We start from the raw sequence: 26,325 nt of genomic DNA, 5'->3' as shown, positions 1-26,325 counted from the left end.
CAAAAGAGTTATTCTTGACTCAAGACTGACAGGTAAAGCTATTTGTTATATATTTATGTTTTTACAGCACTATAATAATTTTGGTGCCATGACTTGGATCTGAACTTTGGCATTGCTGCAGAAGAGGGTGGAATAGATCATAAGAGCCTAGCACAGAATGTTCTTCTGTGAATTCCACATTGTTTTGTACATGATACTCAGAGGTTAACTATTCAGGGTGTACAAACTGCTGTTACACAAAATGAGGGGGGGTAAATGGACTTGTGGAATTTTTTTCTCTCTCTTTTTCTGTTTTAGATAACTGTAGTACAAGCTCTGTCTGTGACATAAGTGAATAACTGTTTTTGTTAAATGACAGAGTAGTTTGTTATGTATATATAAAATAATAGTGGGTGGATCCCACAGAACATTTGTTTGTTAGACAATAATGGGAGGATCCCACAAACAATAAAACAAAACAAGGAAATTAACACAAGGAGGCATCAAGTGTCAAGGGCTATACCCTCAGGACAAAAAGGTAAAAAGCACAACTGATATTTTGTGTTTTTAACGTATGACAAGATGTTTTGTGCTGTGTACTAAGAGAGAGAGAGAAACAAATAATTAAAATTAGAGTTAAATCAAATTCATGAGCCTACAGCATGCTGGGACATAGGTGTGTGTGCAGAGTTAAATCAAATTCATGAGCCCATAGCACACTAGATTGTAGGTGTGACTATATGAAAGGACACTCAGAGGGTCCAAAAGAGTGGTCAGTTCTGGACACAGTACTTATCCACCCCATTATCCTGTTTGTAATGTTGGAGCTGTAACCTTTGAGCTCAACAGTGGCACAAAAGCAAGGGGTGCTGGGGGAAAAGGCTGACTGAAATATCTCCTCTGTCATTGCATGGCAACAGAATCCCTACCCTTCCCTCCCTGAATGCCGTGTGGACTGATACAGAATCCCTACCCTTCCCTCCCTGAATGCTGTGTGGACTGATACAGAATCCCTACCCTTCCCTCCCTGAATGCTGTGTGGACTGATACAGAATCCCTACCCTTCCCTCCCTGAATGCTGTGTGGACTGATACAGAATCCCTACCCTTCCCTCCCTGAATGCTGTGTGGACTGATACAGAATCCCTACCCTTCCCTCCCTGAATGCTGTGTGGACTGATACAGAATCCCTACCCTTCCCTCCCTGAATGCTGTGTGGACTGATACAGAATCCCTACCCTTCCCTCCCTGAATGCTGTGTGGACTCTGATATTATTTTCTTTTCCCTGCATTACCAGGATCCAGGATCTATAAGGTAAGTCTTAACAGGGAAAATGGGAAGAAAGATAAGCAAGCAGGATCAAATCACTGAAAAGGGAATTATGATATCTGTATCATATGATATGGCACATGACAACATCCCAGGCTGCGTTCTACACAAACTACAGAACGAACAGGCACCCCACCTAAGTACCATGTTCAATCAAAGCCTCACTTCAGGCTTTGTGCCCACTGAATGGCGCACAGCAACGGTTATCCCACTCCACAAAGGGGGAGCCACCACGGACCCCAGGAACTGCCGCCCCATTAGCCTGATGATCCTGGTCTGCAAGGCTATGTAACATATCATCTTGGAACTTATAAACAATGACATTGGTAATCTCCAAACTGTGGACCCTACCCAGTTCAGGTTTGTAAAAGGCAGATCATGTCTCCTAAACCTGAAAGACTTCTTTGAAGCAGTCACCAAAGCCGTAGAGGAGGGTTAGGTGGTTCACACAGCCTATTCAACACCATCCCCCACTCTGGAATTATAGATAAACTCACTAAACTAGGTATAAATCCCTATGTCACAAGATGGGTTGCCAACTGGCTCACTGACAGAACCCACACTGTGAAAGTAGCAGACTCCAAATCCAACTTCAGACCAGTGACAAGTGGAGTACCACAGGGTTCAGTCCTGGGTCCTCTCCTGTTTGGTATCTACTTCTCTGAAGTACAGGCTAACACAGAAGATCTTTGGTTAACAAAGTTCGCAGATGACTGCAAACTAGGAGCCATAATCAAAACTCCTAATGATGTGGATATCCTACAAAAGGGCCTCACTGAGACAGATGCTTGGTGTCAAAGCCATGGCCTCAAGCTCAATGCCAAAAAGTACATGGTCATCCCTTTTGGTAAAAACTCTGTACCCATGAACTACCACATAGGCGGTATTCTACTTAACACCGAAAGTGTGATAAGAGACATTTCTTGGGACACAGGTGGACAGTAGTCTCTCCTTTGATAATCACAGCGGCACAGTAGTCAGGAAATCCTTCGACGTGGCATACCTCATTACAAAAGGTTTCTCATCCAGGAAAAAAAAGAGGTCATTGTTCCCCTCTACTCATCACGCATTAGACCCATTATAGAGTACAACGCCCCTTTTGGTATGTACCTCACAAGACATCTACATCAACTGGAAAGGCCACAGAAATAACTCACAAAGAGGATTACTGGCCTCAAACAGATGTCCTATGCAGACTGTCTCAAAGAACTCCAGCTTTACTCCCGTCGCATATCACCTACTCGGAGGCCATCTCTGCCCAACATACAAAGCTATCTCAAACCCAGAGCTGTTGGACATGCTCCACGTAAAGAAATCCCAATCCCTCTGAGCTACATGCTCTAGGGACCTAAACCTTGTCACCACAATAAACAGAACATGCTGGAGGGAATAGATTCCTGTCCTAGAGACTTCCCATACTCTGGAACAGACTACCTGTCTATGTCAAACAGAGCTCCTCATTAGCACTCTTCAAGAAAAATCTTGATGATCAGATGGGAGTTAGGAAATTCATCCCGGGTATCACTTCTGTGGCTCTGCTCAACAGGGGCACAGGTAAATAATTTTCTTGGGTGGCAAAAGCCAGGGTACCATTTGGCTAGGCTTATATAGGCCATAGGGCCAATAGCCTAGTACCTACCTATGAACCTATGAATTATGATAAAGAAAGTTGTAAGTATTTGAATAAATGGTTTCAGCTTACTAAAAATTGCTCTAGTGGGATATTTCCATTACATGGATCTTATGATAGGGATAAATTAATGAAAGTGAAGAGTATTTTGGAAGAAAAGAAAAACAAAGCAAGTGGGGAACAAATGGCAGTATTTTATTCTTGGTATACAGAAGCACTTAAAAGGGAAAAAGGAGTCAGCATTAAGGGGGTTACAGGATGCAAACAGGAAACTGTTAAAGCAGGTAAAATGAGTAAAAAATGCAGTACAGACCAGTAAAAAGGGATCCCTTTATCCTGTCAGCAGGTTTGAAACAAACTGAGGATGGCCAAAAAGCAGAAACTTCTGAAGAGGATGATAATCTTCCAGTAGCTACTGCACCCCACCCCCATATGCACCAATGCAGGTAACTCCTGTACAAGATTCTGCTGTTTTCAGGCCTCCTAATGTTTGGACAACTGTGCATTGGACACCAGGTCAGTGTGACACCGAGCTCCCCTGTTCAACCTTCATCTCCTGAACAGGCTTCTGCAGTTGAGGTAGTTTCTTCTTCTTCCTATTACCCTCAACAAGCTTCTACCCCTCCAGCAGGAGCACTAGTATTTGATACTCCTGTAGCTCATCACACACGCTCATGACAGGGTAGGAAAGGAGGCAATGATATCCAGAGAAGATCTTTTGGCACTTCTTAGGGAAATTTGGGGGCTAATAGTAGAGAGGTTATCCACCATCCTTGGACCCCTGCTAATCTGCATACTATGTCTAAACGTTTTTCAAATAATAGAAAAGATCCATTAAAGTTTAGGGATTCGGGAAGAACTAAAAACTATAATAGAATGTTACAATCCTTCCTTGACAGATTTAAATCAGCTACTCAGGGTAGTTACTTCAGATGAAATAAAAAAGTAATTACTTGAGAAGCCGGAGACAGCAGATTTTACTTTCACAGGGAATGCATTAAAGGATAAAAGGACAGCACTGTTAAATATAAATTACAGAAGTGTTTTTTTTTAAGACTGGTTGATCTAAGATACAGGCATGTAAACAAAATAAATGGGAAGCCCCTGCAGACTATTTGAGTTGTCTTAAAAAAGCATTTGCTAGACATTCAGGGATACCAGATCCAGAAGAACAAGCTAAGCCAGCTATTGCAGCAACCGTTGTGCAGGGTCTGCAAGCCCCTGTGCAAAATTAAATAAAGGAAGTGCTTATAGACTGGTGGGGTAAGGACTCAGAGTCTTTAATAAGCATTGCAAATCACTGCACTGAGTATTAGGAGAAAAGGAGAAAAGATATTGAGGGTAAGCTGTTAACTTTGCAAATCAGGCAGCTGAAAGCCCCGAGGGGTCGGGGCAGAGGAATTGCTAGAGGATTGGTAAGAGTGCTGGTCAAAGCGAACAAAGTGCAGCTGGTTGGCAACATTGAGCTGGCAGTGCCCCTCCTGCCTCTTCTGATGAATCTTGCTTCAATTGTAGAGAAGCAGGACATTGGAGAGAAGAATGCCCATACAGGAGAATACAGAGAGTCCAAGATACCTGGACTGAATGGCAGCCAAATTATAATAATGCTGCATTCCCCCGCCAACTCCTCACATTGGAAGAAGTCAGAAATCACTGTACTAACTATGCCAGAATAATTAGAAACAATAAATCGTGACCCTTTGCTGCCAACAGATCAAAAGGGACCCTATGTTAAAGTAAAAATAAATGCAAAGAAAATTCCATTCCTGGTGGACACTGGAGCCACTAGGTTTATATTAAAAAATTACTTCAGATAGTCAAATACCAGTATCAAAATATAAAGTAAAGGCAGTTGGAGTGACGAATGCTACTGTTACATATCCTGTCTCAGAACCTATACCCATTTCTTTGGCTCTGACTGAAAAAAAATACATGCTTTCTTTTGAGTACTTCTGCAGCAGTAAATCTGCTAATATATGTACATTTGTTTACAGGTATATTCCAATGCTGCATTTTCACTAACTTTAACTCAGGCGAAAGTTTTAAAAAAGTCTACAAATCTCAAAAGATGTAAAATTCCATTAACATCCCACCACTTATTTCATCATTTCTTAAAAAGTAACTGTTATGCAGTGATGGCTCATCCTATTGGACTGCAGCCCCCCCCCCCCCCAGCTGAAAGCCAAAAATAAAAAAAAATCCCAAATCCCAAAACTCACGCATGCATGAATGGAAAACTTGAATCTGGACTACTGCTTAACCAGTCCGGATTCGGAATAAGGCAGCAGTCTCACAGATGCCACAGATGTCTATTAGGTTACAGCCAGAGAGACTGGAAGGGGATCGGACTGCAAGGTCAGGTGTGTGTGTGTGTGTGTGTGTGTGTGTGTGTGTGTGTGTGTGTGTGTGTGTGTGTGTGTGTATAAAATGTCCCAGTGACAACAACTCAAGAAATATACCTGGTAGTGGCTAGACTCAAACCCTGTACCTTGGGAGTAGGTAGCAGGTGCTTGAATTCCCTACCCACCACAACTTGTGAAAGTTTTGCTTTATATTGCTGTTCTGTTCCTCATAAAATCTGTGGTTTTCTGGAAAATAATGACAGGCATTTGAATTTCAAACTTCATATTCTTCAGAAAGTACATGGTAACACAAAACCTTTTCTTCTAGCAATTTTTGGTTAATTAAGATCATTGTTGGCTTTGTTCAGGTTTTTTATTCTAACAGGTTGGAGAGCTACGGTGAGAACTGAATTCACTGAATGTTTGGGGGGCTGTATTCTCCCATTATTGGCTTTGCATAGTTGTTTTCTGTTAAAAAGTTGAGAGCTATGGTGAGAACTGAATTCACTAAATGATAGCCATTTAAGTTTCAGTCTAGCTGTTTTTAAAGCAACAGCTGATTTGGCATAGTGGTATGTTGCTCTGACTGCAGTGCTCAGGGTCCTGGGTTCAAGACTTGTCAGTGAAATGCATGGCAGTAACACAGCATTTAATGTTTCCTTCATATTGCTGTTCTGTTCCTCATAAAATATGTGGTTTCCTGGAAAATAATGACAGGCATTTGAATTTCAGACTTCATATTCTTCAGAAAGTACATGGTAACACAAAACCTTTTATTCTAGCAATTTTCTGTTTATAAGATTGTTGTTGGCTTTGTCCAGGTTTTTTGTGCTAATAGGTTGAAAGCTACGGTGTACAAATTTGATGAATGTTTGGATTAACTGTTCTCTAGTGGCTAGTTTTGAAGAATTATTTAGATGACTTTTACTTATGCAGAGATTTTGCACATTTACTGATACTGGTGGATTGCAGAAGTTTGAATAGACTTTTATGATGGAAATGTTATAAATTTGGCAGTTTTGTCTTTATTGGTGTATGTATTTTGTTTCATTGTTTACTGGAAAAATGTTCCAAACAATACATTTAAAACACCTTCTTACAACTTTACTGTGTTATACAAGGAATATAATTTAATACAATCAGGAAGGTGTATCAAAGAACACATGTATGTTTCCTGTGCAAAGGGCCTATGATTTGAAAACAGCCCAAAGTTAATCTTTTCTGCCACTTGCCAGATGTATTTTCTTTGAATGTGGGTTTCAATGGTGTTTCAATGAATGTGAGCTTCAAGGGCAGAAAAGTTTTAATGCTGAGTCTATTTTCATCGTGAGACTGCATTGCTTTGTTTATCAGATGTCTATTAGTGTCTGTGCTGCAAAATGTAAAATAAAACTTTTAAATGAAATCCAAATCATCATAGAAGTAAAACAGTATGCACATTACAGTGTTTATGGTAAATGGGGCAAAATAGCCAAGTAATGGAACATTGGAATAGCTGCAGGGGGAAGGCCCCATTCGACCATGATTTTGTGAGGGGAAAGGGCGGCAAACTCAGACAGCTCTGGGTGAACTATACCTCTCAACTGTCCAGATTTTTGCAGAATTAATAGATTTTTGCTTCTTATTTTTGGTTTGTTCCTCATAACATACGTGGTTTTCTGACAAATCATTTAGGAATGAAGTCACCAAATAACGACAGACATTGAGTTTCAGACTTCATACCCTTCAGAAAAATGCATGCAAGACCTGTTATTCTGTCAACTAAGTTTTTACAAGAGCAATTTTAGTACTGTTTGTATGTTCCCCCAATATATTTGGCCTTGTCCAAATTTCCTGCATTAAGAGGTACAAGCAAATAAATCGCTTTATAGAATTAGATATATCCAAACCTCTCAACTGTCCTCGATTTTGGCTCAAAATGTTGCTCTCCTCCTAATAATCCCTCTGCAAAATGGCAAATTTGGATGAAAATGTGGAGGGTTTGCAATTAATAAATAATTGTAACAATCAGAGTTATCGATTACTTTTAATTTCAGAAATGCATGTAGATTTTCTTATTTTGTCAGCTGCTCAAGTTATCAGTACTAATATTAAAAAGTGTCCCTTCTTTGACAGGTTCCCAACTGTATTGTGTGGCTATTTTATATTTTTGCATCACATTTTTGGTCTATTTTTTCATAAAATCATGGTTTTCTGGCAAATTAGTGGCAAATCATTAAAGACTGACGTTAGAAAATAATGACAGACATTTGAGTTTTGGATTTAATACCCTTCAGAAAATACATACTAATGCAAGACCTAATTATCTTTCTAAGTTTACAAGAGCAATATCTAAAAATTGTCCTCATTTTTGGGCCTTTGTACCACTTCTATTTATGGCTTTGTCCAGATTTCTTGCTCTGAAGTTTGAGAGGTATGACAAATGTGTCAGGGCTATCACTGTCAGCCACAGACATTTCAAATTGTGACATACTTTTTGCACCCCACTCCCCATGTAGTGACTCTGGATGTGTCCAAGCAAGGCAAGGAGCAGTTATGCAGTGTAAATGTGCAGTGTGTCCCCCCATCTAAGGTAGACACAAGTACTACAGTGGCTTTTCATCTATCCTTGATTTTGTAGAATGTTCTGGTTTTCTGTCATATTTTATACTGTTGATTTATGCTTCTTATTCAGAAAATGCATGTTGTTGCACTGCCTGTTGCTCTGTGTTTAATTAGCAATGCTTTAATGACCATCAGGTAAGCTTATCCGAGACTGTAAGATGCAAGTAAGCTTTGATAAGCATACTGTTAACGAATTACTAACAATGAAAGCCTTTTTGTTGTTGCCATGCAGAGAATATTTACATAACTAGATAGTGTATAAGCCTTGGGTATTGAAATGCATATGACAGTATTTGTAATAAAGGACAGGATTACAGTGTTTTCAGAAACTCACTGCATTTGTTGGAGACTTGCAGTCATCTTTGCAGGCTTTACCCATTATCTAAACAGAATGCCGATCTATCATGTGCGGTCCATAACCTGTGCAGTAATCCTTTAAGCAATTTATCTTGGGCTTGTTTCTTGTTTGCTGTTCATTTTTTACTTTGATCATGTTTCCCCATGAAACAAGTAGATAGTTGTTGTCAGGCAGCAGGTCTTTTTTGGGTAAGAAACATTTTTACAAGTGAGGGTATCTCAGAGATTGCTACTTTCAGCATGTTACTTGGTACTTTTATAAAGCTGAATATAAATTATAATTAGAACTGCAGTGCAAAGAGAAGTGGTTTGAGTTGAGTGCTACTTGTTTTTTTATACTTGATTTTGACTGGCATTCCAGTAATGTATTCAAAAAGGAATTTATTTTTAAATGTCTCACAACCTTTTTGTTAACATCTAGATATTAAGTAAGCTGTCATGTAGCCAATGCACTGAAATAATTTTTTTCTTCTACACTTCATTTTGCCTTGATTGGACTCTCATAATGACAGTTTGGCACCCAGGGCAGCGTATTTAATTAAAGTCCATGTTTTTAGGTTTTTTAGCATAGCCCCGCCCCTTTCTAGTTGGTCACACCCCTTCACATTAGTCCCACTCATTCAGCTGTCTCCTGAAGCTCCCCTTTGATTTGAAGCCACCAGCCATCACTGATGTTGTGGCCTTCTTATTATTACTGAATCATGCAGCTTACCAAATTCAAATTCTTCAGCTCTAACATAAGAATCCTTAGTCTCTCAAAGACTTTGTGAACAGAAAATGCCAAATAAATGGCAAATTCCCCCCAGACTTGCAATAATTACTGTAATGTTCATAGGTTCATAGATTAGTACTAAGTTAACTGTCCTTGTGAGCCATTTTAAGCCTAGCCAATTATCCCTTGTGAGACTCAAACCCTGCACCTTGTGTTTGTAAGGCAAACACCTTAACCATTAGGCCACCCTCCCAACCCCTTCTATTTGTTCTAACTGCTGCCATTTTCTCCTCTTCAAGAAAATAAGAGTTAAACTGATTCTTTCTCAGAAACAGAGAGACAGTCTGCACACTGTAACTTTTCAGACTTCTTGGTTATTGTCTTGTACTGAAGAATTAATCAAGTTTCTTGATGTAAACTTCCAGTTTCCTGCCAAGTTGCCTTGCAATGAGAAAATTTCATGCAGCTACAGAGAAAAAATTATTTGTAGCAATGAGTTATACTTCTGTACTTCCAAGCACAAACTCATGAAAAGGACTATACTACACTTCTGTAGACATATTTCCCCAATTCTGATGTCGAGCAATGTTTGGACATTTGTCAGGATACTCTGTAAGCAATGCAAACATTTTGGATGAATTTCATCTTACACTAGGCATGTAATCCTGCTGTCTTCCTGAAGTGATAAACCAGCCCATGTCACATGACATGCGAGTCCATGTAGCTCGGTCATTAGTATATTTAAAGCTACATGTATTGTAGTAGGGATTAATGGAAGCCTGCAAACTTATCCACTTCATGAGTCAAAATGGTGGTTACTAGTTAAGGGTAATTATTTCTCTAGCTAACTGTACTAATAAATTGTTTTATGCTAAACTAATTCTGGGGATGAGAAGTACATTACGTATATTAAAATTTAAAAGACATTTACTATATTTTTATCAATTTAAAGACAAAACAGAGTTATTTCTGAATCTGATACTATGAGACTTGTTCACAGTGCTAAGATAACGTATGACCTGCATTTTAGAAGTTAAACTAATAAAGTTGAAACTTAATATTACTGCTGTCAGCCCTGCTACTTGGACTACAACATCTATTCTGTAATTACTGTCAGACTGAGCATTTGGTTACTGGCTAGAATTCCTAGTAAAGGATGTCATTAACTAAGAAAAAAATTAGATAAATGTTGTGAAGGAAATGGTGACTGATGTAGCACATTTCAGAAAGTAATTTACACATAAAACAAAAGATTTATCTAACCAGTTAATAGTTTCAACTCAGATAATAATATCACTCTTACAGATAAGTCAGATAAGTACACCCCTCAAATAAGGACACACCTCTAAGATCCACCTTACCTACAGAAATCATGTTCTCATAGTTCTGCACCATCACCTCCTTGTGTAGCTCTTTCTCTGGTTTACTCAACATTTCCCACTCCTCTCCTGAAAACTCAACAGCAACATCTTCAAAGGTTTCAGGCACCTGAAAGGATACAGAATTTGACTGCTCTTCATTAAAATACACATGCAGATTATTTTAAAATGAGTAAAACCAGCTATGTTAACATTTTTTTAAGGACACTACTTGTCTTTGCGAAAAATAGCAAATCTTCCTTTCTTCATACATACAAAAATTCACCAGATTCAAGAGGGGGTTAGCAATGAGGGAGACAATTTTTATTAAAAACTCCAGCATAACATAATTGCTGTGCATGTGGAAGAAGCACTACAATATTTTTTCTTGTCTTGTTTTCCCAGTCACACTCAGTGTCCTGTAGAAGATGCAGTGATTAACCAGTGCATTAAGGGACTGTAACAGCAAGTTAGTGTTTCTTAAACTGTTGCTTTGTTTTATTTTCAGCATTATTTTATTTTTCTTTAAATGATTCTTTTCCTTGGTGGACAGAACTGTCTGCTCCCTGCTGCAAAAACTATATTTATTTATTTAAAGGGCATGTTAGTGTTCCTTTTGTTTTCTTCTATTTTTCCCAGTGACACACACACACAGTGGCAGAGGTACTGTATATACCTCCCTAACACCCACTGTTAAGCGTGCATGCACTATATCCCTCCCTAATACTGCCAGTAGTGAGCACATGCAGTGTACCCCCTCGCTGTTACCCATTGAATTGTATCCTTCAGTACCTCAGTTTTTGAGCATGTACTTTATGACTCCCTACTGTAATTCTGAGAGTCCCAGAGTTATGAAAAAAGTAAAAAAATGCAAAACAATGAATGCTGAATATTGCTCTTCTTCCTTTAAAATTATTTTTTTTTTCCTGGGGGCAAGCACCTTCCTGCACCCCTCATAATGTGAAGGGCAAGCTCCCATATTTGTATATACTAACTCTGAGATCATTATACCTCACAAAAAAATGGAATACTCCAATACAGAGTAATCTTGGACATTGTATGTACAAGTCCACACTTTTACTGATTCTGTTTCTCTATTCCAGTGCCCATAGTTCCAACTCTCAGAACCGGTTACTGCACTGTTCCCCCTCCCCAGTAACCCCTTGCTATTGACACATGCACTGTAAGCCTACTTATTACCCTCTACATTGAATCTGTTCCTAATACCCCCTATTCAAAGAAAAAATAATGTACCCATCCATTGCACACCCAGTTCTGGGTACAGGCAGTGCACCCCTCTCTAGTACCTCTTGTCCTGGGCACAGGCACTGTATTCCTCCCTAGTATCTCTTGTTCCCGACACAGACAGTGTAACCCTTTCAAGTACACACAGTTTTGGACATGGTCACTATACCTGTCCGTAGTACCATTGGTTCTAGGCACATAGACGGTGCCTCTCCCCAGTACCTCTCCTGCTCTGAACACATGTTCTGTACCCCCACTCCCTAGTTCCCCCTCTACTACGGACACATGCACTGCATCCATTCCCCAGTATTCCTAGTAACCACTATTGCAGACATGCACTGTACTTCTCTTATTACCCTTTGTTCTGGTCACATGCAGTTTATGTACCTTTGTTTTGGACACATGCACTGTATCACTTTCCAGTACCCCTTACTCTGGACATATGCAATGTACCCCTTCCTCCTTATTACTCACTATTTTGGGCACATGCACCCCTCTTCTGGGATCCTGCCAACCCTCTGGTTTCCTAGTAGAGGACAAGAGGATAAGGGTTCTTACATTAATTCTTTACTATAAAATCTTGATCCACTGAAACGGTGGAAAGACTAGGTAGAATGGTGCAGTGCATTTAATCTAACTCACTTGGTGCTGTAACTGCAGCAAATGTTGGAGATTATACAACGATCCCCCATTAATATTCCAAAACGTGCATGCTGATTGGTCAGCGTGCATGTTATAAATCAGACTTATACTGATGGAAAAAGGTCTGGTCACCCAGACTTTTTCCATTAGTATGTCTTTTTTTTTTTGGACAGCAACGGAGAACGGAAGAGCTCCGTTGCTGTTATCTCGCTATGTTAAACGAGTTTAACATAGCGAAATATCTTAAAAAAAACAACGGAGATCTTCCTTTCTCCGTTGCTTTTTTTAAAGCTATCTCGCTATGTTAAACTCTTTTAACATAGCAAGACACATTTTTAAAAGTAACGGGGATCTTCCTTTCTCTGTTGCTTCCACACACAGTTCTTATGTACTGCGTAACCATACGCATGTGCAGTACATCAGAACTGCCGCAGAATACTGGACAGCTGCGGAAGGGCAGCAAGGAGGCATTATACAATGCCATTATTTAAGAAAAGTAAGTATTTTATTTCTTAAATAATGTCATTGTATAATAGCAATAACCCACTTCTGGGTGTGGGTAATGCTGGATTTACTCACGGTTGTCTTTGTTTGGCCACTCAGGCTTCGCCCTTGTGACCAAACCACACCGACCGTGGGTAAATCCAGCATTACCCATACCCAGGCGTCGGTTATTGTTTAATTATTACATATATGAACATTTAATTACATTAAGTAGAAACACCCTCTGACTAATTACAAAGAGAAGCTGTGACTAATTAGTGAAGGACCTCAGTATATGCAAGCTGGTACACAAAAAAATAAGCAGGAAGCTTACAGCAACCCCTATTCTGGACACAACCACTGTACCCCTGCCTAGTACCCCATTCTCTGGATCACTTCAGGAGCCCTGTTGACAGAGGCCCAGGTTACTAATCTAATGGGGAGGCGAAAACCATCACTCTGTGGCTAGGCTTATAAATGCCCATGGGCAGATAGCCTAGTACTTACCTATGAACCTATTCTAGGTATATGCACTGCACATCCCTCCATAGTACCCCCCTGTTCTGGGCACAGGCACTATACACCCCTATAGTATTCCTTGTACTGAGAACAGGCTCTGAATCCCTTCCTCATATCCCCCTGATGGGTACATGCATTGCACCCCTTACTAGTACTCCCAGTGCTGGAGACATCCACTGCGCCCCTCCCTAGTATTCTTTACACTGAGCACATGTTTTGAATCCCACCCTATTACCCCCTGTGCTCAGAACAGGCACTGGGCCTCTCCCTACTACCCCCTGTGCTCAGAACAGGCACTGGGCCCCTCCCTATTACTCCTGTGCTCCAAACAGGCACAGGGCCCCTCCTTATTACCTCCTGTGCTCAGAAGATTCACTAGGCCCCTACCCAGTACCCTCTGTGCTCAGAACATTCACTGGCCCCCTCCTTAGCACCCCCTGTGCTCAGAACAGGCATTGGGCCCCTCTCCATAGTACCCCCTGTGCTCAGAACAGGCACTGTACCCCCCAGTATAGGGTGTACTGGGCACATTCACTGCACCTCTTTCTAGTATCCTCTGTGGTAGGCTTCTGCACTGCAACCCTCCAGGGCACATGCACTGCACCTCTCCCTAGGACCCCCTGTGCTGGACACATGCACATTACCCTTTCCTAGAATCCCTTTTTGCTGGACACATATATATAACTCCTCCCTATGAGCCCCTGTGCTGCATACATGGACATTACCCCTCCCAAGGACCCTCTATGTTGGGTACATTCACAATACCCTTCCCTAGGACCTCCCCATGGTGGACAGATGCACCACACAGTACCCCTGTTTCCAGATCCCTTTCATTCTACTATCCTTCTGCAGTCCCAGACAGGAAACAAGGGGAGAGGACAGATATCAGACTACAAAGGGAATAAGTGACTATCCTTACTGCAGGTAAAATGGCACCTTTTTAGGTTAAAAAGGCACAGCTGTCAAGTCGATACAACAGTTCTGTGAGGCAATGCATTACTATTCGGTTTCTGGAGGTAATTACTTGCAAGAACAACTAAATGTAGTTCATTGAAGAGTTACTAGGAGATGTCCAGTCAAGCAAGAACAGAATACTGGATGGAACAGATTATGGAGGAGGAAAAATTTGGATACCGTGCTCACAGACTTTCTTCTGTTTGTAGACTTTTCCTAGCTGGGTAACTAGTTAACAATACCCAAACAGGTTTAGGGATGGATAAGAACACTGTTCAGGATTATATGACTTGTCAATGTTCGGATCACCTAAAATTACAGTTTGGCCATGGATATTTGTTGAGACGCACTACAAGCTATTTTTACTACAATTGTGAGTGTGTTGCCATAATATAAATGAATACTTGTGTTTGGTATTTTGCTCTGATAGCTGCAGGTAGGATTACCATTTCCCTGATGTCTTCCAAAGAAACTGTCTCTGATAGAGGGAGGAAAGGAATGGTAATTTGTGGAGAACTACAAAGCTTTCTGCCTGGATATGAGTTTTACCACTTCTAAAGATACTGCAGCAGAGAGGGGGGATTTCAGTTACATAATTCTGGTATGAGCCATGCTTCTGGGAGAGAGAATATATTTTATTGGCAGCATTCAGTCCACTCCCATGTTTCTGTATTTCTATTGCATATGCTTTGGCAGTTTAGCCAGACAATTCTGTACTGATTTTTACTGCTCCTGGGGGTATGTCTCACAGTCAGTTAAAGGGCCAAGGTTTGCACATGTCTTAGCGTGTAAGAAGTAAAACACGGGGCAAAGTAGGATTGCAGGTGTATTCCAAGAAGGTGGATATTATTTTTGGCTTACATCTTGGTCTGCAGTTAATTTTATTTAATGGGGGCAGTTCAGTGTAAGTGGCTGCTATAGGGAGGTGACAAATATCAAAAAATATTTACATACCCTGTTAGCATCAGATTTTAAATGATGTATAGAACTGTAAATAAAATTTAAACAGAATGTTAGCGTGGGAGACAATATGTTAGCATGAACAGTGAGAAGCTTGAGACATGATTATCAAATGATTGGCTATACAAACTCTGATGGTTTACACTTCTATAGCCTCATAAACTTCAAAAAACACTTTGCCCTTTTTTCCCACAGGAAATACCTTAGAATAGATATGTGTGAGGCAGCAGATATACCATCCACATTAGCTTTCTGCCCTATGAACAAAATTTACGAAAAACAAGGATTTTTGCATGTTTTGTGTGTGTGTATGTGTGTGTGTGTGTGTGTGTGTGTGTGTGTGTGTGTGTGTGTGTGTGTGTGTGTGTGTGTGATACAGAGATAGAGATATAACACAGATAAGAAATTTACACTTTGTGTTCAGCAGTTGCTTAGAAATGTAGTCTCATGAATGAGAGTTCCGGTCTCCCAGCTATATATTTCAAATATAAAAAAAAAAATAATAAAAAGTAGACCGCTGTGTAGAATACTGCTCTGGTTAGGTGTATAATAATGCTCTGTTTACAAATATGTCATAAGATTTATAGATCTGTAGATTGACAGCCCCTAACAGCCCATGGGAACATGCTGGCCAACCAGCTGCAGTTACAGCACAAGCTACCTAAACATCTGCATTGCAAAAAAAAAAAAACTCTAATTTACAACTACAAGTTACCCCATTACTAGTCTACACATTTTCCTTAATATCACAAAGTGAAGGCAACCCCACTCTTCTGCCTCTAAATTATACATAAATGTGTAAACAAAACAACCTCATCCAAAGTCATACCTGCGGCCTGGAAGCTACTTTCCCTACTTCTAAACTCAGTCTAGACTGCATCTGTTTCAGGGTCCCAGGTTAAATCGACCATCTTTATCAATTTCTGTATAAACTGCTCAAGTGTGACTCTCTCTGTGATTATTTCATTAGCTGCCTTTAATGTATTCAAAGTAAAATTTGTATTTTAATTTTTTGTGCCTCCCTCCATTCTGTCCCCAGTTCCCTCCTTGGTTCTCTTTCATTTCTTGCTAGAAGCCTGCTAAAGATGTCTTCATATAGAAATGATCTAAAAGCAGTAGGTTTATCCTCAAACCATTTCATTTAAGCCTCACACTTGTTGACCGACCACACACAGATCAATACCCTGTTACTTCCTTTATATTAGCAGGTCTGGTGGTTAAATTTGCATGTTTGTTCAATATCAGTACTTGGGCAGCCACGGTGGTGCAGCGGTTAGTGTTGTCGCTTCACAGCAAGAGGTTCTTCAGTTCAATCCTTGGCTAGCGTGCCTTCTGTGCGGAGTCTGCATGTCCTCCCTGTGGTCGCGTGGGTTTCCTCCAGGTGCTCCGGTTTCCTCCCACATCCCAAAGACATGCTGTAGGTGGATTGGACATTCTAAAATTGGCCCTAGGTATGAGTGCGTGTGTGTGTGTGTACCTTCCGTGGAAGGTTGGGTGCCGGGCTGGCAACTCAACACCGAAAAACTCTACTGCCAATCATGAGCGGATAGGTGATCCACTGTGTCGACCCCTAACCGGGAAAAGCCGAAAGAGGAAGAAGTTCAATATTAGTACTTCTATATTTTTAATTACTTTAGTCAGTCTGCTAATTCTATCCTTGCTTTCTTTCTCTGGCTTGGGTTATTGCTAAAAAGGATCACTGAATGAGCCCGCCTAGAAAGTAAATAAACAAAAAGTTCTCAGGTAAGGCAACACTTATAATGTTTGTTTCTACATTTGTGTAGATTCCCAAAAACACAAAGTTATGGAACCAAACCATCCTAACATTGTAACCAACACTCTTATTATATTCCTACTGTTCATGATCAAATGAGTTACTGTAAATCTTCTCCCACATAACTAATGCACTTCATAAACAGAAAGGCCTTTAAGAATAATTCCATAAATCAATATTCCATTTATTCTGGCTCAATCAAAAGTTTTTTGTCAAGATTAGGGAAACACAAATACAACTACAATCTTATTCCCAATTCAGTGATTCACCTGTCATTGTAAAAACCTCTTGGTGTAACAAAAAAAAACTCCGAATTAAAGTACAAATCAAAAACATACATGATCTCTTATCTCCATAAATCAGTAACTACTGAATCGTTGAGAAAATCAAGTAATTTCAGAACTTGTGGATGTCAGATGCCAAGATAACGTACTTTGTAAGAGCAGCGGCTATCTTCAGGGACCTTAAATAAGTAAACATTAGTGATGTTAAATAAATCAAGTGAACCACCATCCCTAGACTGTCAAACTGAACCAAATAGGTGGTAAAATTAATGTTCTGTAGCATCAACTCTGTACAACTATCATAATTCTGAGGGCAATTAGCCCTTGTATAGCCACACTGTGAACACTCATACTTTTTACCAGTAAATACTGTTGTCTCTCAGAAGCACCTGTGTGCAAATCACTGGTGCCACCGACTGCATTAGCTCCAACTCACTTTTAGTGACAGCAGTAGTTTAAGACTCTGGTTCTTTATATGTGTTAGTACTTCTATCTCTGAGGTAATAAACATGGCAACCAACCAGTATTCAGGGAATGCACTCGGACTATTCACAATGTCTGCTTAAGGATCCTCTGTGTAAGTTCCCTATAATAACCTGTGCAGGCACTCCTGCTGGACTGTATGCTGTGTGATGTCATGTGTTTTAGGTAGACAATGCAAGCACTACCACTCATGTAAGTAATGTACTTTCATCTGGCCCTCTAGATTTCTTTCTGTAATGTGTCTCATATGATAAATCCTAAAAGGAAATTCACCCCTATGAGAAATACCACTCCAGTTGGACCAACTGACCATTAACTGATCCCTGGTGTGCACTGCCCCCCAAGCAGGGAAGTTGTATTAATAAAGTGGAACCCCACACTTCTACATCATTTCATCTTTTTTTTATAACATCAGGCAGCCATCTCACTATTTGCCAGTGTTATCCTTACCAAGATGCTTTAACCTGTCAACTGTTTGGGTAGTAATCTTCTTTTTCTTTCGGCTTTTCCCGGTTAGGGGTCACCACAGTGGATCATCTGTCTGCTCCTGATTGGCAGTGGAGTTTTACAATGTCAAGTTGCCGGCCTGATGCCCAACCTTCCACTGAAGGAACACACATGCACACATTCACACCTAGGGCCAATTTAGAGTATTCAATCCACCTACAGCATGTCTTTGGGATGTGGGAGGAAACCAGAGCACTGGGTGGAAACCCACGCGACCACAGGGAGAACATGCAGACTCTGCACAGAAGGCACGTCAGCCAAGGATCGAACTGGAGAACCTCTTGCTGTGAGGCAGCAACGCTAACCGCGGCTAACTGTTTGGGTATTAATGGACTCTACAAACTATTAGCAGTTCTAGTCAAGGCTAAAATTATTGTAGGATTTTTTTAATCCCTCAATAAGATTCTCTTGCCCTCAGTTACAAGAATGGTTAGTAGTTTGCTGCTTAAATTGAAATTTCTGTCTTAAATTATCACAGTGCCAATTTCTTGTCAGGCTCTTAAAAAAGTACCACCAAGTAATGTGAGGATGTACTACACAGTGGCATATAGCAGAATGTATGGTACCATGTATGACGTGACATATGGTGCCATCTATGGCGTGATGTATGGTCCCATGTATGGGTCTCAGTTCTTTACACATTCGAATCTTGTACTTCTGATTACAGCTTTTAGACAAGCTTTAGCAGCTTTCAGTCTATGGTACTATTAAACATGTGCCATCTGCTGTGCATTTAATGCTCCATTCATCTATCTTGCTGCTTGATTCTGGATCACCTCATGGGATCCCCTCATCATCAGTTTTAGCTGCCTTCAGTCTATGGCACTACATCTTTTAATCTTGTGCCCTTTGCTATGTCATTTGATGATCCTCTCATCTGTTCTGGGCACCTCTCTTCCTCAGCTTTAGCTTCTTTTAAGTCTGTGGTACTACACCTTTTAATCCTGTCCTGTCTGCTGTGTCATTTAATGTTCCTCTCATCTGTCTCACTACTAGATCTCCTCATCCTCAGCTTTAGCTGCTTTGAATCTATGGTCCTACAACTTTTAATCCTGTGCTCTCTGCTACGTCATTTAATGTTCCTCTCATCAGTCTCACTGCTGGATCCCCTCATCCTCAGCTTTAGCTGCTTTGAGTCTATGGTACTACAACTTTTAATCATGTGCTGTCTGCTGTGCCATTTAATGCTCCCCTCATCTGTCTCACTGCTCGATGCTGGATCCCCTCATCCTCAGATTTAGCTGTTTTCAGTCTATGGTCCTACACCTTTTAATCCTGTGCTCTCTGCTAGGTCATTTAATGTTCCTCTCATCTGTCTCGCTGCATGATTGTGCATCAATCTCATTCTCCATGAGCTCCTGATGTGTAAAGTGTTCCTCTCCCATGTCTACATTACTTGACTCCGTTTCCCTCGAGTGCGTCTGTCTGATTCTACCTTCAGCTCATCCACTACTGGAACTTTTTTTACCCTGCTGTGCATTTTTTATCTTTTTTCTGTCCCTTTGTTTTTGACTACTAGTTTATACTTTTATCATTCCCTCTCTTTTTGTTAGATCCCTATCAGATGAGACCCTCTCTTTTTGTTAGATCCCTATCCGATGAGAGAGTTTTCAGAAACTGGAAAAAAAATCTTGAAGAGACCATATGATCAAGTTTCCGAAAACTCGAACATAAAAAACGGAAAAATCTACATTTTTTTACATTTTTGTAGTGGGCACCCCTACACCCCCCACATCCCCTGCTAATTATATATACCATCTCTGAGAACACATTACAGTGAGGACAATGTTAAATTTCTTGATCCTCACTGTACAGCTATCACCACTCAAACATTTTGAGTTTTCAAAAACTCGATCCTATGTTCTCATGCATATAAGGTTTGAGTTTGTAAACTCGATCAACTGATAGAAAGTTTCACAGCACTGACAAAAAAGATCCCTATCAATGCAGTTTATTAATGTACCTCTTCCTGCAGCCTTGTAAGAGACTGAACCATCCTATCATACTCCAGCAGTGTTTCTTATCACTATATACAGCTCTATTATAAACATTACCCATAATGTTACTACACTCCACCAGTGGTGCCCATTACTGTATATAGTTCTACTATTAATATTCCCCATAATGTTACTACACTCCACCAATGTTTCCTATTACTCTATACAGCTCTACTATAAACATTCTCTGTAATGTTACTACACTCCACCAGTGTTTCCTATCACTGTATATAGCTCTACCATAAATATTCCCCATAATGTTACTACACTCCACCAGTGTTTCCCCATTACTCTACATACCTCTACTATAAACATTCCCTGTAATGTTACTACACTCCACCGGTGTTTCCCATAACTGTATACGGGTCTAGTGTTTTCTATAATAGGTTCATAGGTGTGTACTAGGTTAATGGCCCTGGATCCTTTACAAGCCTAGCCCATAGAAGTGCCCTGGCATCATGCTGCCCGATGTTAGTTCCCAGTGCCTCTATCAAGTACAGCCACTGGAGTGATCCCTGGGGTGAACTTTCTGTTATCCATCCACTCATCAAGATTTCTCTTGAAGAGGGACAGCAAAGTGTTCTGCTTGATATGTATGGGAAGTCTATTCCAGAGGATGGACAGTCTCTGGGTGAGGAACCTGTCCCTCCAGCACGTTCTGTTGATTGTGGTAATGAGGTTGAGGTCTCTGGAGCATGTGTGCAGAGGGATTGGGATTTCTTTAGATGTAGCATTTCTAACAGAGCTGGGTCAGACATGGCTTTATAAGTCAAGCAGAGATCACCTCTAAGTAGGCAATATGAGACAGAGAATAGCTGGAGTCTTTTGAGTCTGTCCATGTAGGACATGTTTTTAAGGCCTAGGATCTCTTTCAGCCACAGCGTACCTGGTCCCGCTTTGGTTTGCCCATCTAGGTGGTGACAACACATCCAGTTCCCCCATGTAATGTAGTCCAACATACAAAGGTACACTATTAGTGCAGGTACACTGTATCAAACACATTATGGGATAAGGTGCATAACTAGCTTACTTGAAAAAAGAGCACCTCAAAGACTACTTTACCTCATAGGTTCATAGATTAGTACTAAGCTAACTGCCCTTGCGAGCCATTTTAAGCCTAGCTAATTATCCCTTGTGAGACTCAAACCCTGCACCTTGTGTTTGTAAGGCAAACACCTTAACCATTAGGCCATCTACCCTAGCCCTACCACCATCACTCACATTGCACACTCTACAGTATACTACACCCAGAAGCTGCAGGCCCATATACTCCACCAATCCCAGTCCACGTCCTCCAGCTGATCCATTTTTATGAATGGCAGTGTAAATTATGAATTATGTTATGAAACATGAAATGAAGTTACATCAATCTTACTCATCTTTTTATTTCTGCTCAAGTTCAGCCCAACACGTCTGCTTACATTCTATAAGATTTATTAATTACACTCTATAGGATATATTAATTACACAATATAGGATTTATTAATTACACTAAGATTTATTAATTACACTCTATAAGATATATTAATTGCACTCTGTACGATATAGTAATTACACTCTATAGGATTTATTAATTACACTCTATAAGATATATTAATTGCACTCTATAGGATTTATTAATTACACGCTATAGGATTTATTAATTACACTCTACAAGATATATTAACTACACTCAGATATATTAATTGCACTCAGATATATTAATTACACTTTATAGGATTTATTAATTACACTCTAAGATATATTAATTACACTCTAAGATATATTAATTACACTCCAAGATTTATTAATTACACCAAGATTTATTAATTACACTCTATAAGATTTATTAATTACACTCTATAAGATTTATTAATTACACTCCAAGATTTATTAATTACACTCTATAAGATTTATTAATTAAAGTTTCACACAACTGCAAGGTAAGGCAAACTACTAAGAAAACCTACAACTATGGGGTCAAAGAAGGGGGCACTTTGGATTCATGGCTACACACTGAATGGTTATTTTATTTATAATCTTAACTGTTGTTCATATTCTTATGGTTGGATGCCAGGCAAACTCCGTATATCACCAGCAATAACACAAGGATCCCTGTGGGCCATGCTAAAGACCAGCATTCCACACAAAATGAACACGCTTCTAGTATAAATCATAGCTGTCGACCGTCAAGATTTTCAGAAAATGTCCAAATTTTTGCCTTGTATTTCTAGTCCATTATTTTTAAAATATGTGTTTTTTCTGTCAATTCAGTGAGGACTGCATTTACTATATAATGACAGACATTTCAGTTTCTGACTTCGTATCCTTCAGAAAAATGCTTGGTAACACAAAACCGTGCTTTTATGTGGGTATTTACTTACTATTTATGTATTAGGGTTATTATTTAGGTATTACTGTGTAAGGTTACTTTCATTTCGGTTACTTCACATTACTGGCTGCAATGTGAATACTTGAGTGTAACGGCTGAAATGCATTACTGACATTTCTTTGAGATTCCGAATTTTCTATGGCATTCTCACTGCAAGTTAAGGATGTGTTTGACTGTTTATTTTGTATTTCTCTTTAACATGTGAAAATGTCAAAACTTTTGTTATTTAGCTAAATTGCCAGCTTCTGCACAATATGAATATTCATGCGGCCAAACAGGCAGAATGAATAATTATTTTGGAGTATTTAGAGAGGTTTCCATGATCCTGGGTATCAGGCAGGGTTGGGACGGTGCTTGCTACTGCGCATCAAGGAGGTTATGGATCCTCAACAAAACCGAAATGTATTTATCTATATGTATCAAATAATTAATTAATTAATTACTTTACTTCTTTAGGAGTTCTAAAGTAAAAAGGTATTGACATTGGCCAATATAATACACTCACCAGTGACACAGTGGTGGTAGTGCTCAGCACTGCTGCCCCACAGCACTTGGTTCTCCAGTTCAGTTCTTGCCTGGGGTACCTTCTGTGTGCTCTTTGGCACATCCTCCCTGTGTTTGCATAAGCTTTTGTTGGGGGTAAGGGCTCTAGTCTCCTCTCACGTCCCAAAGACATGCTATAGGTGAACTGGTGTTCCTCCAAACTGCTAAAGGTATACGTGCTGTGGGATAGTGAGTGAGTGTGTCTGTCCTGTAAGGAACTGTGGTCCCACATGACCCCAAACTGGATTAAGGAGGTTCATAGGTGTGTACTAGGCTAATGGCCCTGGAGCCTTTACAAGCCTAGCCTATAGGATTACCCTGGCATCATGCCACCCAACCTTAGTTCCTAGTGCTTCTGTCGAGTAGAACCACTGGACTAATCCCTGGGGTGAATTTTCTATTTCCCATCCACTCATCAATATTTCTCTTGAAGAGGGCCAGTGAGGTGCTCTATGTGACATGTATGGGAAGTCTATTCCACAGCATGGGCAGTCTCTGGGTTATAAACCTGTCCCTCCAGCATGTTCTGTTGATTGTGATAATGAGGTTGAGGTCTGTGGAGCGTGTAGTGCAGAGGGATTGGGATTTCTTTAGATGTAGCATTTCTAACAGAGCTGGATCAGACATGGCTTTGCAAGTCAAGCAGAGATCACCTCTAAGTAGGCGATATGAGACAGAGAATAAGTTAAATGCTCTTGTGGGCAATTCCATGCTCAGCCAATTACCCCATGTGAGAATCAAACCCTGCACCTTGTGCAGCCATAAGATGAACATCTTAACCACTATGCCAACCCCCCCCCCCCAAATGTTATGTTACCACCATGCATTTCACTGCGAAGGTTTGAACCCAGGACCCTGTGCACTACAGTCAGAGCAACATACTACAAAGCCAAATCAGCAGTTAACAATGCAGTCTGTCTGATATAATAACTATAACATAAGGGCAAATATTTGAACAAACAGTTATACCTGACAGAATCTTCCTGCACGTTCCTTTCTGACAAGTAAAAGTATCTGCTTCTCTTCACTCTTGGCAGTTTATTTATTTTCCTTTAGACTCTTATTGATGCTTTACTATAGACTGTACTAGCCCTGCATGCTGTAAAAACAGTATCTAGCCATCTGCTATGCACAGTAACAACACCTTGTGTAGCCAGGTAACCTCTGAAGCTTCTGTCCCAAGTCACATAAGGTTACCTTTCAACAGCGTGAAGTTAACTAAACAGTTACACAACATGGTCATATAATATCTGAGCTGATCACTTAATGTCATAGAAGAAGGTCTCCTTTCACATGTTAAGACCACTGATTTTATATATATTCTGCCCTCTGCAACATATGCTGTACCACAGTCTGCGCAAAGGAGGAAGACAGACATTTAAAAAGTAGAAAAACAATCTATAAACACAGGAAAACACATTTACAAGAAATGGTACTACTGTCAGAGGGTAAGACAAATCTACAGCTCTAAGTTCCTGTATCAGAGCGAAACAGCTGACTAAAAATCTGGGGCACATTACAAAGATGACAGAACATCTTGCATTTGCAGAGCCACAAAAAAGCTGAAATGTAGTGAGTTCCAGAATGGATTCATACCTTGTGACACTACAAAAGTATAAGTTCATAAATAAGTAAATTACACAAGTTTAATATTGAAGAATAATGACCCAACTTCTTATTACAAGGGAAACACAGCTCAATTTTAATTTATTTTTTGTGTTACTTTACACTGCTGCTTTAAACCAAATAGCTAATTATTCACAAAAAAACAAGCTTCCACTTAAATAGTCTCTGTGTTTTAATCCCCCTTTGCAGGTTTTGCATTCATCAATACAAACTGCTAAGCTCACAAGCAAAACAGCATACAGCCCTTTACAGTTCAGGATCAGAAGTACAAAGGATAGTTGTTTCATAAAACTTAGTTCCCTGTAAAACAGAAAATTTTACCTGCAGGTTATTCTTTCCTGTTCCTGCCCTCAGTTTCACCCAAGTAGCACACACTACACCAGCAAGAAACACAACACCCAATTCCTCCGATCTGAATAAAATCCAACAGAAAAAGAAAACATGTTCCCTCATCAGCTCAGTTCTTACCTCCAACTTCATGATGAACTGCACTTTTCAGGAAGTCAAACAACGACTGCTTGTAAGGTCTAAGAACCAGAAAGATTCCATAACACCTACAAAATAAATACATAAAAAAGAGTAATAAAGAATAAGGACTCAATCCTTTTCTACACACACAAAAAAATATTACTCCTTCAACAACTTTAAGTTACTCACTTCCTATGTGCCTATGAAATGTGTCCCTATAGGGTGCTGCTAACCTTATTAATATTCATAAAGTAAAGCATGTGAAGAAAGTGTTTGGGGGAGGGTTTTGTATACATATTTAATGAGATAGGCTGGTATATTTACCTTTCACTACGTAAAGCTACATTCTGTATTTCTTATAGACCCTGCACTACATTAGCAGTACTTCCTCTCCACACATCAGTCCTTGCCACACTGCCAGGAAGGTAACACAACACAACACAACAGTTTAACAGTTTTCATGACCAAGGAATAAGGACTCCATACAAAAACCTCACTATTTTTTTATTTTCTTCCTTATTCAAAGGGGAAAATCTGTTCACTAGCTCACGGCCGCTCTGTACATTAATAGTAAAATCTGTTCACTAGCTTACGGGTGCTCTGTACATTAATAGTAAAATCTGTTTACTAGCTCACGGGCGCTCTGTACATTAATAGTAAAATCTGTTCACTAGCTCACAGGCGCTCTGTACATTAATAGTAAAATCTGTTCACTAGCTTACAGGCGCTCTGTACATTAATAGTAAAATCTGTTCACTAGCTCACGGGCACTCTGTACATTAATAGTAAAATCTGTTCACTAGCTCACGGGCGCTCTACATTAATAGTAAAATCTGTTCACTAGCTTATGGGGGCTCTGTACATTAAATGTAAAATCTGTTCACTAGCTTACAGACGCTCTGTACATTAATAGTAAAATCTGTTCACTAGCTTACAGGCGCTCTGTACATTAATAGTAAAATCTGTTCACTAGCTCACGGGCGCTCTGTACATTAATAGTAAAATCTGTTCACTAGCTTATGGGCGCTCTGTACATTAATAGTAAAATCTGTTCACTAGCACACGGACGCTCTGTACATTAATAGTAAAATCTGTTCACTAGCACACGGACGCTCTGTACATTAATAGTAAAATCTGTTCACTAGCTTATGGGCGCTC

The 26,325-nt window shown here is 39.9% G+C and overlaps 1 protein-coding gene across 1 annotated transcript in view; it reads right to left on the bottom strand.

Annotated features, from left to right (window-relative positions):
- LOC122798788 (zinc finger protein 665-like) overlaps nt 1-25,342 on the bottom strand; it is a 173,392-nt gene extending 148,050 nt beyond the window's left edge. The window contains exons 1-2 of the mRNA XM_044067897.1: nt 25,168-25,342; nt 10,315-10,441 (exon numbers count right to left, since the gene is read on the bottom strand). Of these exons, the coding sequence (XP_043923832.1) occupies nt 10,315-10,441; nt 25,168-25,179 (139 nt within the window). The 5' untranslated portion in view covers nt 25,180-25,342. The remainder of the gene's footprint in view (nt 1-10,314; nt 10,442-25,167) is intronic.
- Between the last annotated feature and the right edge of the window lie 983 nt (nt 25,343-26,325).

Source organism: Protopterus annectens, chromosome 3.part1, assembly GCF_019279795.1.
Source record: "Protopterus annectens isolate FY-2018-M chromosome 3.part1, PAN1.0, whole genome shotgun sequence".
Classification (NCBI taxonomy): Eukaryota; Metazoa; Chordata; order Ceratodontiformes; family Protopteridae; genus Protopterus; species Protopterus annectens.
This window is presented reverse-complemented; position numbering and strand designations above follow the sequence as displayed.